The sequence below is a fragment of the Erinaceus europaeus genome, chromosome 14 (assembly GCF_950295315.1).
Source record: "Erinaceus europaeus chromosome 14, mEriEur2.1, whole genome shotgun sequence".
Classification (NCBI taxonomy): Eukaryota; Metazoa; Chordata; class Mammalia; order Eulipotyphla; family Erinaceidae; genus Erinaceus; species Erinaceus europaeus.
Window position 1 is genome coordinate 74,323,029 of NC_080175.1, and position 17,536 is coordinate 74,340,564.

Genomic DNA, 17,536 nt, shown 5'->3' on the forward strand with positions numbered 1-17,536 from the left:
CCAACAAGTCCAGACAATTGCATTCAGGTTAAAGAACACCTTAATGAAAACCTAACACAGTGTTTGGAAATCAGTGTGCACTTGAATAAATACTACTGAGTTAACAACAACAACAAAAGACAAATTAAGATTTTGGCCAGAGGAGGTTAATACATACAATGAAGAGTCTAGAAAGCTTATCATATCTGGATTAGTTGAAGAAAACAGCATTGTTTCATCTGGAAGGGAAGATTTTTCTGAGAAGACAGCTGTCTCCAACCATCACCAAGCAATATACTTTGAACAAAGGCTAAGGTGGTGTGTCCCAAAGTGGAACAAGAGTTTGGTCATCCTGTTCCAGAAGAGCCTTTGGAAATGAGTCCTGTGGCTACCATTCCACTTGAGAATCCCACTGGGTTCTATCCTGGCTTGTATTTAACATATTTCATTTACCCCACAAGTCCTTTAGAATGAAGAACAGCTTGTACTGCTGTCCACACTACAGCTACTGAAAAACCACCATTTGGAAAAGGAAAATCACCCCATGGTCCTCAGGAGTAGCGGTCTAAGGAGAAAAAACAAGTCTTGCTTCCCCACTATGCCAAAACATGGCTCACTAGGTACTTGCTACATAGCTTACCTGCACACTTCGAAAACTTCTGGGTCAGACAAATATATTTCTATTACTGTTGTTGTTGTTATTTATTTGACACTGACTTACAAAGTTTAGTCAGAATTAAGGTGTCACTCCTATATGTGTGTGTGTACAGCATATCACACCTGAAACCCAGGTACCTGTGCAGCCCCCCCCCCCACACTCTTCCCTCTAGTAAGTACCATGGTTTCTGTTGTTGTTGTTTTCTTTTTCCCCAAATCATTTTATTGAAAGGAATGATAGCTTACAGTACAGTTGTTGTTGACTCCGTGGGTACAATTTTCTCATCTCCCCTTCTTTGAAAGTTCGCTGTGGAACACTCTCACCCCTAAATGAGGCCCTTTTCCATCACCATGTACCAGGATCCCAAGGTTTTCGTCCCCCATTGTCACCCATTCCTTTCCCAGAATGCTTTGCTTTGGTGCAATCCACCACACCTACTCCAAGCTTTACCCTGTGTTTGCGCTTTCTTTTTTTTTTCTATAACTAACATTTTATTCCTATTACCATTCATTTAATTTATTTTTATATATCTTTTGTTTTTTCATTTATTGGATAAAGACAGACAAAGAAAATTTGAGATGGAAGAGGGAGACAGTGAGGGGGAGAGAGAAGCAGAGACAGAGAGACCCACTAGACTAGAACAAGGCAAGGCAGGATCTTGGAGACAGTGAAGTAGTAGCATACAGGACTTGTATGAGAGGTCCTGGTAGATCCCTGGGAACACCTACAGCCAGAGCTGTGCAGAGCTTGAGTGTAAAATAAAATAAAGGTCCCTCAGCATTCAAAATAGGAACTATTTTGGTGGGAAAAAAAAGATATTATTTTCATTATCCAAATAACAGAAAATATTTAAGGCCATTTTTAACAAATAAAACCTAATATAAAATTTAATAATGAGCACCAAGAGACCCCTCACAGAATGGGAGAAGAACCATACATCAGATAAGAGTTTAATAACCAACATATATAAAGAGCTTGCCAGATTCAACAACAAGACAACAAATAACCCCATCCAAAAATGGGGGGAGGACTGGGACAGAATATTCACCACAGAAGAGATCCAAAAGGCCGAGAAACACATGAAAAAATGCTCCAAGTCTCTGATTGTCAGAGAAATGCAAATAAAGACAACAATGAGATATCACTTCACTCCTGTGAGAATGTCATACATCAGAAAAGGTAACAGCAGCAAATGCTAGAGAGGTTGTGGGGTCAAAGGAACCCTCCTACACTGCTGGTGGGAATGTCAATTGGTCCAACCTCTGTGGAGAACAGTCTGGAGAACTCTCAGAAGGTTAGAAATGGACCTACCCTATGACCCTGCAATTCCTCTCCTGGGCATATATCCTAAGGAACTCAACACATCCATCCAAAAAGATATGTGTACACATATGTTCTTGGCAGCACACTTTGTAATAGCCAAAACCTGGAAGCAACCCAACAACAGATGAGTGGCTGAGCAAATTGTGGTATATATACACAATGGAATACTACTCAGCTGTAAAAAATGGTGACTTCACCGTTTTCAGCCGATCTTGGATGGACCTTGAAAAAATCATGTTGAGTGAAGTAAGTCAGAAACTGAAGGATGAATATGGGATGATCTCACTCTCAGGCAGAAGTTGAAAAACAAGATCAGAAAAGAAAACACAAGTAGAACCTGAAATGGAATTGGCATATTGTACCCAAGTAAAAGACTCTGGGGTAGGTGGGTGGGGAGAATACAGATCCATGAAGGATGATAAATGACATAGTGGGGGTTGCATTGTTAAATGGGAAACTGGGGAATGTTATGCATGTACAAACTATTGTACTTACTGTTGAATGTAAAACATTAATTCCCCAATAAATAATTTAAATAAATTTAAAAAAATTAATAATGAGCAAGAAATCAAACCTTTAAATAACGTCAGGATGAGTAACAGTGCCATTCCAAACCAAGTTGCAACTTGAGGCAAAAGGGAAACCCAAATGTTCATCCTGTCTTTTTAAAAAAATGTTTTTCATGTTTTATCCATCGCTGATTTTTTCACACTAATGCTGAATGTTTTAAGTAACAGGATCAGAAGAAAAGGACGGACACTTGGAAGTAGTAATAGGTGTAGGTGTGACGCAGAAAGGAACTGAAAGCAGAATCATAGAAAGAAATGGGAAATATATAAAAGCAACCCATATTTGTGACCTTGGGAGAACAACTGCAGTTTCCACTAGAGGGAATGTGGACACACAACCCTGCTGGTGGGGATAGTGTGGAATTATACTCCTATCATCTTACAATTCTAGAAATCAATATTCAATCACTAACAGTTTTTTTAAAAGGTGTTTGAATGGAGTTATTAATGGCCATTGTATTGTTCTGTTGACAGGTAACTCTGCAAAGGCAAGTGAAGGGGTAGAATCCATATTTCACAGACTATTAAAATTCAGAATTTTTTTTTGTCACCACTAGGGCTCAGTGTCTGTATGATGACTCCATTGTTCCAACCAATCTTTTTTATAATTGATGAGAGACAGAGATAGATAGAGAAAGAAAGGTAGAGAGATAAGGAGAGACACCTGCAGTATTGCTCCACCTCTTGGAAAATTTCTCAATAAGTGGGGACTAGGGCTTGCACCCAGGTCTTTGTGCATGGTAAGTAATGTTGTGTACCCTCCCAGGTGAGCTACCACCCAACCCCCAAATTCAGGAACATCTTGTGCTTAGCCCTCTGCGCTACCGCCTGGCCCCAAGCATCTTGCTTAGAACACTTGGATCTACCTTTTTAATTTTATTTTATTTTATTTTATTTTATTTTATTTATTTATTCCCTTTTGTTGCCCTTGTTGTCTTATTGTTGTAGTTATTATTGTTGTTGTCGTCGTTGTTGGATAGGACAGAGAGAAACGGAGAGAGGAGGGGAAGACAGAGAGGAGGAGAGAAAGATAGACACCTGCAGACCTGCTTCACCGCCTGTGAAGCGACTCCCCTGCAGGTGGGGAGCCGGGGTTCGAACCGGGATCCGTATGCCGGTCCTTGTGCTTTGCGCCACCTGCGCTTATCCCGCTGCGCTACAGCCTGACTCCCTTGGATCTACCTTTCAAAGAGTAAAACATGCTTGGGAACATGCTCCCAAGTGTGTGTCCTAACACTAAAGTTCACACAGGATTTATACAGGCTCTATGCAGAGAGAAGAGAAGAGGACAAATGCAAGAAACTGACCTTGATGGAAGGCAAAACACAAATAGGATCAACTTCAATAAAGATATAAAGATGTACTTATTGGACTAATTAACCACAATAAAGATAGAAATGCAGAGAACTGGGTTGTGGTGCACATTTTGCAAAGCACAAGGAGCCGAGCAATGATCCCAGTTTGAGCCACTGATTCCCCACCTGCAGAGGGGTCGCTTCACGAGCAGTGAAGCAGGTCTGCAGGTGTCTTTCTCTCTCCTTCTCTTATCTTCCCCTCCCTTCTCAATTTCTCTGTCCTATCCAATAAAATGGAAAAAAAAAAAAAAAAAAGGCCACCAGGGCCAGACAGTGGCACACCTGCTTAAACACACATATTACCAAGTGCAAGGACTCGGGTTCAAGCCCCCACTCACCATCTACAGGGGGTCTGCCTCATAAGTGGTAAAGCAGTTATGCAGGTATCTATCTTCCCCTCCTTCTCTCCATCTCCCCATCCTCTCTCAATTTATCTCTCTTTGGAAAGAAAAAAATTTAAAAATGGCCAGCAGGAGTGATAGATTTATAGTGCAGTCACTAAGCCCCAGCAATAACCTTGGTGGCAATAAAATTTTCTTTAAAATAGTAAAGATATAAATGCTTTGAAATGTCTTTTCATTCAGAGCTTATTCAGTCATTTAACCCAGAATGCTGAGACATGGAGAGAAAATACTAATGCAACTAAATCTGTGTTATCATTTTAAGCATCAGGACCCAAATCAGTAAGAAATCCCAAGACTCATATATTCTAGGTCACCATGAATCTAGAAGGCATGAAACATAACACTGTAGTTCAAGGAGTTAACAGCACCATACAGAACCTTCCGTGTGAATTTACCCAATTTTATCCTGGCCCCTGGATGACAAATGCCACCCATGACTCTCTCTGTGACAGTGAGAGCTCCGACCCTGTCACACTCCTCACCTGAGGAGGGACCGGAACAGCTGGCGTGGCCACAGGTTCCACTACACTGCTCATTCTGGCAGGAGGAGGACAGCTGTTTGCAGCATAGTAATTCCGGAGTTTCTTCCCATGATTCTTACCCTAGAAGGAAAGCGACATGAGTCATCCTCATGAAGAAAATTTGTCAAATCAAGTCACTCAACACATTCATTAAAAAAAAGAAAGAAAGAAAGAAAGAAAGAAAGAAAGAAAGAAAGAAAGAAAGAAAGAAAGAAAGAAAGAAAGAAAGAAAGAAAGAAAAGGTGAAAACACAAGGAATATCAGCTCCATTCTGTACAGGTATGAGACACTTGGGTAAACAGACTGATAACTAGATCTGATGACTTAATTGTGTAATCTTAATGTAAGAGTGTAATTCTTGCTTTTTAAATGTTTGTTATTTATTTATTATTGGATAGAGGCAGAGAGAAAATGAGATAGGAGTGGGAGATAGAGAGGGAAAGAGAGAGACACCTGCAGCCTTGCTTCACCAATCATGAAGCTTCCTCCTTGTAGGCAGGGACCAGGGGCTTGAACCCGGGTCCTTGCACACTGTAATTTGTGCATTTAATCAGATGCACCAAAACTTGGCCCCTTTGCTTTTAACATAAGGATTAAATTCTATTTACAAATAAAATTCGGGTTCCCGGAAGATGGCGGACTGAGAAGCTGGATTTTCTGCCTTTAGTAGGCCAGTCAATAAGGGGTCCTAGCGGTGACACCAAGGAGGTGACTATAACTTAATTCGGGTTAAGAATTACAGTAGGAAAAAAGGGAGAAAAATTTTTTTTTCCTTTTAATTTTTAAGCATACCTCCTCCCCTCCCCCCCCCATAACCAATCCCTGGGGACCAGCTCCTAGCAGGATCCCCTGCTAGGAGCTTCTTTCTTTACCAAATTCCTGTCCCACCAGGGAGTATCATTCATTCTAAGTCTATACCCTTCTGAAACCTCTGACCTTTTTTCTTTCTAAGTAGCCAAAAACCCCCCCACCTCACCCCACATAGCTAATTAAATAATTAAAAATAAATAAATTTTTTTAAAAACCCTTTCCTTTCACTGCTCTTTTATGACTATTCTTTTTCTTATCTTTTTCTTTTTTTTCTCTCTCTCTCTCTCTCTTTTTTTTTCTTTTTCTCATTCTTGTCATCCTTTCTTCCTTAATCCTATAGCTTCCAAAGCCACAGCCCCCAGGCCCCACACCACCAAACAGTGTGCTTTTTGGAATTCACTGATACACATTTGGGAATTATTTTGGGGAAGAATTCTAACTCAGTGTGGACTCTCACTGCAAGTGTCTCTGCTCAACTTCCCTTCCTCCTTTAGCCACCCCTAGAATATACAGTGGATAGTATATTTGCATAACTGTCTATTTCAGCTATCCTTGTCTAGTCCTGAGGTTTTTTTGTTGTTTTTTTTCTCATTCTTAACAATCAGCTGCCTCTGATCACAAGGTTTGAGGTAATCTGGGACAGGGTTTTTATTTTTTATTTTTTTTTACCCTGCTCTATTTTACTATTAATATTATATAAAGGAATATATCTTCCCCCCCTTTAGGTTGAACAGAATTAACTCTTAGCATATATTTTAGTGCTAGGGTAGTGGGCATCTTATCTATTGTGGGAGGAACTTGTCTCCTTAATCCTACCTCCTCTACAGACTCTCCCCTCCCTCCCCCTCCTAGCTAATCAAAAAAATTAAATTAAATTAAATTTAAAATAAAGTAATTTAAAAAAAACCTTTCCTTTCACTGCTCTTTAATTACAGCTCTTTTTCTTATCTTTTCGCTTTTGTCTCTCTTAGCTCTTCTTTTTTTTTTTTATCTTGTCATACACTTCTTCCTTCTTCTTTGCCTTTCTGAATTTGTGAATTATTTTGGAGAAGAAATCTGACTCAGAGTGGGCTCTCTATGTGTGTATCTCTGCTCTAGTTCCCTTTCCCCTCTTGTTACCCCTAGAATATACAGTGGATAGTAGATTTGCATAACTGTCTATTCTTGCTATCCCTTCTTTCTTTTCTCTTTCTTCTTCACTGGGATTTGGTTACTATTTTTTCACGGACTGGAGAAATTTTTTGGCTAACTGGTAACGATTAAACTGCTTCAATACTTGCTTCAGTTGCTACTGCAATTCCTGAGGTTGGTGAGTGCAATTGTCATAAAGGTATTTAGTACAGTGTTGCTTGTACAAAAGACACAACAACAGAGCATAAAAAAAAGAAACACATAAAACAAAAAAATGGGTAGATCAAAAACAAATAAAACTGCTACTCCAATAAATGAAGACAAGAGCCCAGAAGAAACTACAAATCAGGCAGAAGTAACCATAGATAAGAAAAGTATGCAAGCAATAATAAACTTATTAATCACAGAAATGAGAACAACATTGGAGGAAAGGAATTAGGGAAACAACAGTTGAGACCCCCCCAAGGAAAATACTGATTATCTTGAGGCAATTAGAGAACTGAAAGCTGAAATAGCTGTAATGAAGAAAGAAGCTGAGGCAAGGGAAAGCAGACTAACAGAAGCAGAAAACAGAATTAGTCAGACAGAGGATAAGTTAGAGAAAACGAAAAAGAGGTGAAAGAGCTTAAAAAGAGATTGAGAGACACTGAAAACAACAACAGAGATATATGGGATGATCTCAAAAGAAGTAACATTCGTATAATTGGCCTACCAGAGGAAGAAAGAGAGGAAGGGGAAGCAAACATTCTAGAGAAAATAATAGAAGAAAACTTCCCAGTCCTGAATAACAGAAAGGACATCAAGATTCAAGAGGCCCAGAGAGTACCAAACAGAATCAACCCAGACCTGAAGACACCAAGACACATCATAGTCACAATGAGAAGAAGTAAGGATAAAGGAAGGATCCTAAAGGCTGCAAGAGAGAAACAAAAAGTCACATACAAGGGAAAACCCATAAGATTATCTGCAGACTTCTCCACTCAAACTCTAAAAGCCAGAAGGGAATAGCAAGATATCTATGGAGCCCTGAATGAAAAAGGGTTTCAACCAAGGATAATATATCATGCTAGACTTTCATTCAAACTAGATGGAGGGATCAAAACCCTCTTAGACAAACAACAGTTAAAGGAGGCAACCATCACCAAGCCGGCCCTGAAAGAGGTTCTAAAAGACCTCTTAAAAACAAGAACATCACTATAATATTGGCAATAGATCAGAGCAAACAAAATTTTTTTTTTGAACAATGGCACTACAATACATTAAATCCATAATATCAATAAACGTCAATGGCTTAAACTCACCCAACAAAAGGCATAGGGTGGGGGGATGGATCAGAAAACATAACCCAACCATAAGCTGCTTGCAAGAATCCCATCTGTCACAACAAGATAAACACAGACTTAAAGTGAAAGGGTGGAAAACTATCATACAGGCTAACGGACCATAAAAAAGGGCAGGAACAGCCATTCTCATCTCAGACACGATAGATTTTAAATTAAATAAAGTAATAAAAGATATGCAAGGACATTACATAATGATTAGAGGATCAATCAGCCAAGAAGACTTAACAATTACTAACATCTATGTACCCAATGAGGGACCATCTAAATACATTAAGCACCTACTGAAAGAATTTCAAAAATACATCAATAGTAATACAATAATAGTGGGAGACTTCAATACCCCACTCTCACACTTAGACAGATCAACAAAGCAGAGAACCAATAAAGATACAAGAGAATTGAAAGAAGAGATTGACAGACTAGACCTCTTGGACATTTTCAGAGTCCTTCACGCCAAAAAACTGGAATACACCTTCTTTACAAATCCACATTACACATACTCAAGGATAGACCACATGTTAGGACACAAAGACAGCATCAATAAATTCAAGAGCATTGAAATCATCCCAAGTATCTTCTCAGACCACAGTGGAGTAAAACTAACATTTAACAACAAGTGGAAAATTATTAAAAGTCACAGAATTTGGAAACTAAACAATATACTCCTTAAGAACCACTGGGTCAGAGATTCACTCAAGCAGGAAATTCAAATGTTCCTGGAAACAAATGAAAATGAAGACACAACCTATCAAAATATTTGGGACAAAATATTTGCTAAAGCAGTACTGAGAGGGAAACTTATAGCCATACAATCACATATCAAACACCAAGAAGAAGCTCAAATGAACGACCTTACTGCACACCTCAACAACTTAGAGGAAGAGGAACAAAGGAACCCTAAAGCAACCAGAAGGACAGAAATCACTAAAGTTAGAGCAGAAATAAAAAACATCGAAAATAAAAGAACCATACAAAAGATCAATGAAGCCAAATGTTGGTTCTTTGAAAGATTAAACAAAATTGACAAACCCCTAGCCAGACTCACCAAACAAAAAAGAGAGAAGACTCAAATTAATAGAATTGTAAACGATGGAGGAGATATCACAAATGACACCACAGAAATCCAGAGAATCCTGCGAAACTTCTATAAAGAACTATACGCCACCAAGCTAGAGAATCTGGAAGGAATGGAACAATTCCTAGAAGCATATGCTCTTCCAAAACTGAACCAAGAAGAACTACAAAATCTAAATGCACCAATCACAGACAAAGAAATTGAAACCATTATTAAGAATCTCCCCAACAACAAAAGTCCTGGACCAGATGGCTTCACAAACGAATTCTACAAAACTTTCAGGAAACAGTTAGTACCCATACTTCTTAAGCTCTTCCATAAGATTGAAGAAACAGGAATATTCCCTTCCACCTTCTATGAAGCCAACATCACCCTGATACCAAAAGCTGATAGGGACAGAACAAAAAAGGAAAACTACAGACCAATATCTCTGATGAACATAGATGCCAAAATATTAAACAAGATCTTGGCCAACCGGATTCTTCTTCTTCTAGCGTTTGCCCTTCTTCCGTAGCCAGTCAACCGGATACAACAACATATCAAAAAGATTGTTCATCATGACCAAGTGGGATTCATCCCAGGAATGCAAGGCTGGTTCAATATCTGTAAGTCAATCAATGTCATTCACCACATCAATAAAAGCAAAGCCAAAAACCACATGATTATCTCAATAGATGCAGAGAAAGCCTTTGACAAAATCCAACATCCATTCATGCTCAAAACTCTACAAAAAATGGGAATAGATGGGAAATTCCTCAAGATAGTGGAGTCTATATATAGCAAACCTACAGCCAACATCATACTCAATGGACAGAAGCTGAAAGCATTCCCCCTCAGATCGGGGACTAGACAGGGCTGTCCACTGTCATTGTTACTCTTCAACATAGTATTGGAAGTTCTTACCATAGCAATCAGGCAAGAGAAAGAAATCAAAGGAATACAGATTGGAAGGGAAGAAGTCAAGCTCTCACTATTTGCAGATGATATGATAGTATACATAGAAAAACCTAAAGAATCCAGCAGAAAATTACTGGAAGTTATTAGGCAATATAGCAAGGTATCAGACTACAAAATCAATGTACAAAAATCAGTGGCATTTCTTTATGCAAACACTAAATCTGAAGAAGAAGACATCCAGAAATCACTCCCATTTACTGTTTCAGCAAAATCAATCAAATACCTAGGAATAAAGTTGACCAAAGAAGTGGAAGACTTGTATACTGAAAACTATGAGTCGCTACTCAAGGAAATAGAAACTGATACCAAGAAATGGAAAGATATCCCATGCTCATGGATTGGAAGAATAAATATCATCAAAATGAATATTCTCCCCAGAGCCATATACAAATTTAATGCAATACCCATCAAAGTTCCACCAAGCTTCTTTAAGAGAATAGAACAAACACTACAATCATTTATCTGGAACCTGAAAACACCTAGAATTGCCAAAACCATCTTGAGGAAAAGAAACAGAAATGGAGGCATCACACTCCTAGACCTTAAACTGTATTATAAAGCCATCATCATCAAAACAGCATGGTACTGGAACAAAAATAGGCACACAGACCAGTGGAACAGAATTGAAAGCCAAGAAATAAATCCCCACACCTATGGACATCTAATCTTTGATAAGGGGGCCCAAAGAATTAAATGGAAAAAGGAGGCTCTCTTCAATAAATGGTGCTGGGAAAACTAGGTTGTAACATGCAGAAGAATGAAATTGAACCACTTTATCTCACCAGAAACAAAAATCAATTGCAAATGGATCAAAGACCTAGATGTTAGACCAGAAACAATCAAATACTTAGAGGAAAACATTGGTAAAACACTTTCCCACCTACACCTCAAGGACATCTTTGATGAATCAAACCCTATTGCAAGGAAGACTAAAGCAGAAACAAACCAATGGGACTACATCAAATTGAAAAGCTTCTGCACATCGAAAGAAACTATTAAACAAACAAAGAGACCCCTCACAGAATGGGAGAAAATCTTCACATGCCAGACATCAGACAAGAAACTAATCACCAAAATATATAAAGAGCTCAGCAAACTTAGCACCAAAAAAGCAAATGACCCCATCCAAAAATGGGCAGAGGATATGAACAGAACATTCACTACAGAGGAGATCCAAAAGGCTAACAAACATATGAAAAACTGCTCTAGGTCACTGATTGTCAGAGAAATGCAAATTAAGACAACACTAAGATACCACCTCACTCCTGTAAGAATGGCATACATCAAAAAGGACAGCAGCAACAAATGCTGGAGAGGTTGTGGGAACAGAGGAACCCTTTTACATTGCTGGTGGGAATGTAAATTGGTACAGCCTCTGTGGAGAGCAGTCTGGAAAACTCTCACAAGGCTAGACATGGACCTTCCATATGATCCAGTAATTCCTCTCCTGGGGTTATACCCCAAGGACTCCATAACACCCAACCAAAAAGAGGTGTGTACTCCTATGTTCATAGCAGCACAATTCATAATAGCTAAAACCTGGAAGCAACCCAGGTGCCCAACAACAGATGAGTGGCTGAGAAAGCTGTGGTATATATACACAATGGAATACTATGCAGCTATCAAGAACAATGAACCCACCTTCTCTGACCCATCTTGGACAGAACTAGAAGGAATTATGTTAAGTGAGCTAAGTCAGAAAGATAAAGATGAGTATGGGATTATCCCACTCATCAACAGAAGTTGACTAAGAAGATCTGAAAGGGAAACTAAAAGCAGGACCTGACCAAATTCTAAGTAGGGCACCAAAGTAAAAACCCTGTAGTGAGGGGTAGACATGCAGCTTCCTGGGCCAGTGGGGGGTGGGAGTGGGTGGGAGGGATGGGTCACAGTCTTTGGTTGGTGGGAATGGTGTTTATGTACACTCCTAGCAAAAATGTAGACATATAAATAACTAGTTAATTAATATGAGAGGGGGAAAATCAATTCTATGTTTCAAAGTTTTTCAAAACACAAACTAAATCTTTTTCATATATAGGCTGTGTATTTGCTATGCAGACTCTCTCAAAAGCCTAGACCAAGTAGATCAGAAGCATCCAATAGCACAGCTATATACAAGATACTGGGTACTGTAAAGCAAGCCATAACAAAAGGACTTTCCAAAGTTAACCCAATTACCAAATAATGTGATGATAACATTAACTATCCATTGTCTTTTTGAACCCTAAGACAGCAGGAACCTCACATCTCCACTATAGAGCCCCTACTTCCCCCAGTCCTGGAACCCTTGGATAGGGCCCACTTTCCCGTATGCCTCTCCCAATCCATATCAAATAATATTGCATCCGCCGATCACAACCTAACCAACGCAACAATTGCCACCTCAACATGCTTCACTTCAGACTGTGTCCAGAGACTTCACGTGTGGAATGACAACCCCTCAGCTTCATTACTCGGGTGAGACCTTTCCTTTCACAGTATACTCTAATTTCATCTCAGGTGGTTCACTTTCTAACAAAGTCCCAAAACCTAGATATACACCAGTTTCTGTGAGAGAGAGCTTATATTCACATGTATCCATAAACTACTGCAAAATATATACCTGAAAGCAGAAGTACACTAGAGTTTGCAGTGAGTACCTCCCTAACACTTCCTCTCCACTATTCCAAGCTTTGGGTCCATGATTGCTCAACAATTTGTTTGGCTTTGTATGTTAACTCTCTTTTCAGTCACCAGGTTCCAGGTGTTATCAGGATGCCGTCCAGGCTTCCCTGGACTGAAGACCCCACAATGTGTCCTGGAGCTCAGCTTCCCCAGAGACCCACCCTACTAGGGAAAAAGAGAGGCAGACTGGGAGTATGGACCGACCAGTCAACGCCCATGTTCAGCGGGGAAGCAATTACAGAAGCCAGACCTTCTACCTTCTGCAACCCACAATGACCCTGGGTCCATGCTCCCAGAGGGATAGAGAATGGGAAAGCTATCAGGGGATGGGGTGGGATATGGAGATTGGGTGGTGGGAATTGTGTGGAGTTGTACCCTTCCTACCCTATGGTTTTGTTAATTAATCCTTTCTTAAATAAAAAGAAAGAAAGAAAGAAAATTCAAGAGAACAAAGCCAAAAAAAATCATTTCCTACCTATTTCTGGAAAACTACTTTTTTCAGAGGCCAATATCCTCCACCAACTTGTTGCCATTCATGTGCTTTTTCCTAAATATGAATTTCATGATGCTCTAATCTACCTTGCAAGTCAGTAATGAAATGGATATAATCTAATTAGTTCTACAAAAATATTACTCAGAGTGTCTCTTTATTCACCAAAGGACTCTCATGTGCATTAACTCGTTTTCTCCTAAAAAGAGAGAGAAAAAGAGAGAAGGAGGAGGAGAGAAGAGGAAGAGGAGGCGGAGGAGGAATAGGAAGGAGAAAGAGGAGGAGAAGGAGGAGGAGGAGGAGAAGAGGAAGAAGGAGGAGGAGAAGAAGGCGAAGAAGAAGAAGAAGACACATCCTATAAGAGAAATTTGTTAGTATTATTCATGTGAGAGCTAAAAAACTGCATCCAGAGAACAAGGGTAATATTCCTCCCAGCACTTTTTTCTAGACTAACAGTGGAGCCAGAGCTCGAGGCAAACTTTCTACAGTCAAGACAAGGTTCTTTTCTTTTCTTTCTTTTAAGAGTTTATTTATTTATGAGAAAGATAGGAGAAAGAAAGAACCAGACATCACTCTGGCACATGTGCTGCCAGGGATCAAACTCGGGACCTCATGCTTGAGAGCCCGAAGCTTTATCACTGTGCCACCTCCCGGACCACGCAAGGTCCTTTTCTATGGCAGACTGACAGCTTCAGGATACACTGCGAATATCTAGTAAAATGTATTTTTTTCTCATCTGTTCACATTATTCTTCCCCGCTAGGGAAAGACAGAAACAGGCTGGGGGTATGGTTCTACCTGCCAACACCCACGTCCAGCAGAGAAGCAGTTACAGAAGCCAGGCCTCCTTCCTTCTGCACCCTATACTTCCAGAGAGGTAAAGGATAGGAGAAGATAACCAGAGGGCTCTGATCCCCAATTCCACCAGGACCTGAAGCATTGGCTACCAAGAATCTTTTTTTATACCATCACTGAAAAGGGAAGTGAATTTGGAAAACACCAGGGGGAGCGGGGCACTGTTTTGCTTATCAGAGAAAAAAGGAAATAAGGAAAGACACCCAGAAGTATTTATAGGTGTAGGTCTGGCTTAGAAAAGAAGTGAAGGCAACAACGAGGGCAACAAAAGGGAATAAATAAATAAATAAATAAATAAATAAATAAGAAAAGAAGTGAAGGCAAGACCAGAGAAAAAAAATGGAAAAATAGAGAGAGAGATAGAGATATATAGTTATAAAATCAGTCAATATCTGTGACCTTGGGAGAACTACTGCAGTTTCCAGTGGCGGGGGGATGGAGACACAGAACTCTGGTGGTGGAAATAGTATGAAATTACACCCCAATTATTTTATAATTTTGTAAATCAATATTAAAGCACTAATAAAATAAACAAATAGGAAAATATGAACATGTAAGCAGATAATTAAAACTATGAATTGAATTCCACCATCTGACCACCGCATGCCCTGAAGGTGCTCCTAACAGGGTCACAGTGACATCCAGAGTCCAGTGTTCATGCGTGTGCCTTCATTGCGCTCTAATTCTAAGCAAGATGACATACTTGGAGACATGAATTTCTTTCCCTCTGCAGTCTTCTATGGCTCCCTCTTATACCTGTTTCTCATTCCCTAAATATCACAATGTCCAAAGCTCCCCCTTCAGACTTCTTCTCCATCTCCACACGAACTCAAGGTTATTTTATCCACTCTCAAAGTCTTTTGCTTTTTTGGTTACCATCAGGTTTTTACTGTTCCAAGTTGACCTTTACAGATACAAAGAGAGAGACAACAGGAGATAGAGAAAGACACCACAGTACCAGATCTTACAACAGAGTAGGGGCTGATTTGGCAAAGCAGGCACACTAACCAGATGAGTTATCTTGCTGGGACAGTCTTATAGTTTTAAAAACTAAGGAAAATCTGTGTTTACCCTTTGATGCTAGTTTGACAAAAGGTAAGTTTCTTTTTTCTTTCCTTTATTGTGGGATTAATGTTTTACATTTGACAATGAATACAGTAGTTTGTACATGCACATGTCTCAGTTTTCCACATAACAATACAACCCCCACTAGGTCCTCTGTCATCTTTTACCAGGACCTCCACCCACCCCAGGAAAGGTAAGTTTCAAGTCTGTTCATGGCCTAGACCAAGGCCTTTCTCTTTTAGTTAAAAGAAAGAGAATAGAATGGGAGGCTACGTGTATTCCCTAGTAATAAATTTAGCAAGTCAGCTCACTCCTGCTATACAAATCACCTGAAAATGAGGATTACAATGATGTTCAGCTGCAACAAATGAAGCCCAAAGAGGCATTTATTTCTCCAACCAGTAACTTAGAAGAACTGGCCAGAAAAGTCTAACAATTGGCCCCAGAAAAAGAAAATTTTCCAGCCATGATATCACCTCCCCAGACAATAACTTGGATACACCTGCATATCAGATTTCAGGCTCAGAGGAAAAAAAAAAAAAAAAACTAGTATAGCTACAGGCCCTTTGAAATATAACTAAAATATGCCTACTAGCTATCTACAAAATGAAGGACACCCCCCCCCCAACACTTCATCTGCACTATTCCAGCCTTTAGGTCCATGATTGTTCAACAATTTATTTGGCTTTATATGTTAACTCTCTTGTCAATCACCAGGTTCCAGATGCTAGCATGATGCCGACCAGACTTCCTTGGACAGACCAACCCACCAATATGTCCTGGAGCTCCACTTCCCCAGAGCCCCACCCTACTAGGGAAAGAGAGAGGCAGGGTGGGAGTATGGACCAACCAGTCAACGCCCATGTTCAGCGGGGAAGCAATTACAGAAGCCAACCTTCCACCTTCTGCATCCTACAATGACCTTGGGTCCATGCTCCCAAAGGGATGAAGAGTGAGAGAGCTATCAGGGGAGGGGATGGGATATGGAGTTCTGGTGGTGGGAACTGTGTGGCGTTATACCCCTCTTATCCTATGGTTTTATTAATGTCTCCTTTTTAAAGTAAATTAAAAAATTATAAAAAAAAGAAATTAAATAACCACAGGTATGACAGAAGCTCTGGTCTGAATCAATAAAAACCCAGTTCTAATGGAGATCACTGTATAAACATTAAAACTTTGATTCATCCCTACCTCCCCAGAGCCCTACTCCACTAGGGAAAGATAGAAACAGGCTGGGGTATGGATTGACCTGTCAACACCCATGTCCAGCGGAGAAGCTATTACCGCCCACCTTCTGTACCCCATAAAGATCTTTGATTCGGAGGCTGGGCAGTAGTGCAGAGGGTTTATTATTGTAGTTATTATTGTTATCGTTGTTGTTGGATAGGACAGAGAGAAATGGGGAGAGAAGGGGGAAAACAGGAGGAGAGAAAGACCTGCAGACCTGCTTCACCGCTTGTGAAGCGACTCCCCTGCAGGTGGGGAGCCAGGGCTAGAACCTGGATCATTACGCCAGTCCTTGTGCTTTGTGCCACCTGCACTTAACCCGCTGTGCTACAGCCCGACTCCCAACTCTTTTTTTAAAAAATATTTATTTCCTTTTTTTTTGTTGCCCTTGTTGTGTTATTGTTGTAGTTATTATTGTTGTTGTTACTTATGTTATTGTTGTTGGATAGGACAGAGAGAAATGGAGAGAGGAAGGGAAGACAGAGAGAGGGAGAGAAAGACATCTGCAGACCTGCTTCACTGCCTGTGAAGCGACCCCCCTGCAGGTGGGGAGCCAGGGGCTCAAACCGGGATCCTTACCCTGGTCCTTGTGCTTTGCGCCATGTGCGCTTAACCCACTGTGCTACCCCGCCCAACTCCCAAGTAAAGAACTCTTGAAGGGTACGCTTTCATGTCCTGGTTCATGATGGTGACGGAGGACCTTGACTGGGGGTGAGAGTGTTTTGCATAAAGCTGAGAAATTTTACACTAGTACCAACAACTGTTTTTACTATAAACCATTAGTCCCCCCAATAAAAAATTAAAAATCAATTAATTTTTTTAAAAAACTAACAAACTTGCACCCAGGGTAAACAGATCAGGTCGAAGAGCACAGGATTTGCACACCTGAGCTGTTTCTCTGATTCCCTGTGCTACATGTACAGGGGTGCTGCTCTGGTGTTCTCCCTCTCTCTCTCTCTCTCTCTCTCTCTCCTCTCTTTCTCTCCCTCCTATCTTCCTCTCTGTATCTCATAAGAAATAAATATTGAAAGAAAAAAAAGAAAGTAAAGCTGACAGATCACTTTTCAGTTCAAACCACTCCCTATTCAGACTGTCCTGATTTATCACTAAG

General features: G+C 40.1%; 1 protein-coding gene across 2 annotated transcripts in view; it reads right to left on the bottom strand.

The window, feature by feature from the left end:
* ZMAT3 (zinc finger matrin-type 3) overlaps window positions 1-17,536 on the bottom strand; it is a 45,562-nt gene that overhangs the window by 11,340 nt on the left and 16,686 nt on the right. For both annotated transcript variants that reach the window (XM_007518082.3, XM_016185951.2), the window contains exon 3: window positions 4,771-4,890. In XM_007518082.3, the coding sequence (XP_007518144.1) occupies window positions 4,771-4,890 (120 nt within the window). The remainder of the gene's footprint in view (window positions 1-4,770; window positions 4,891-17,536) is intronic.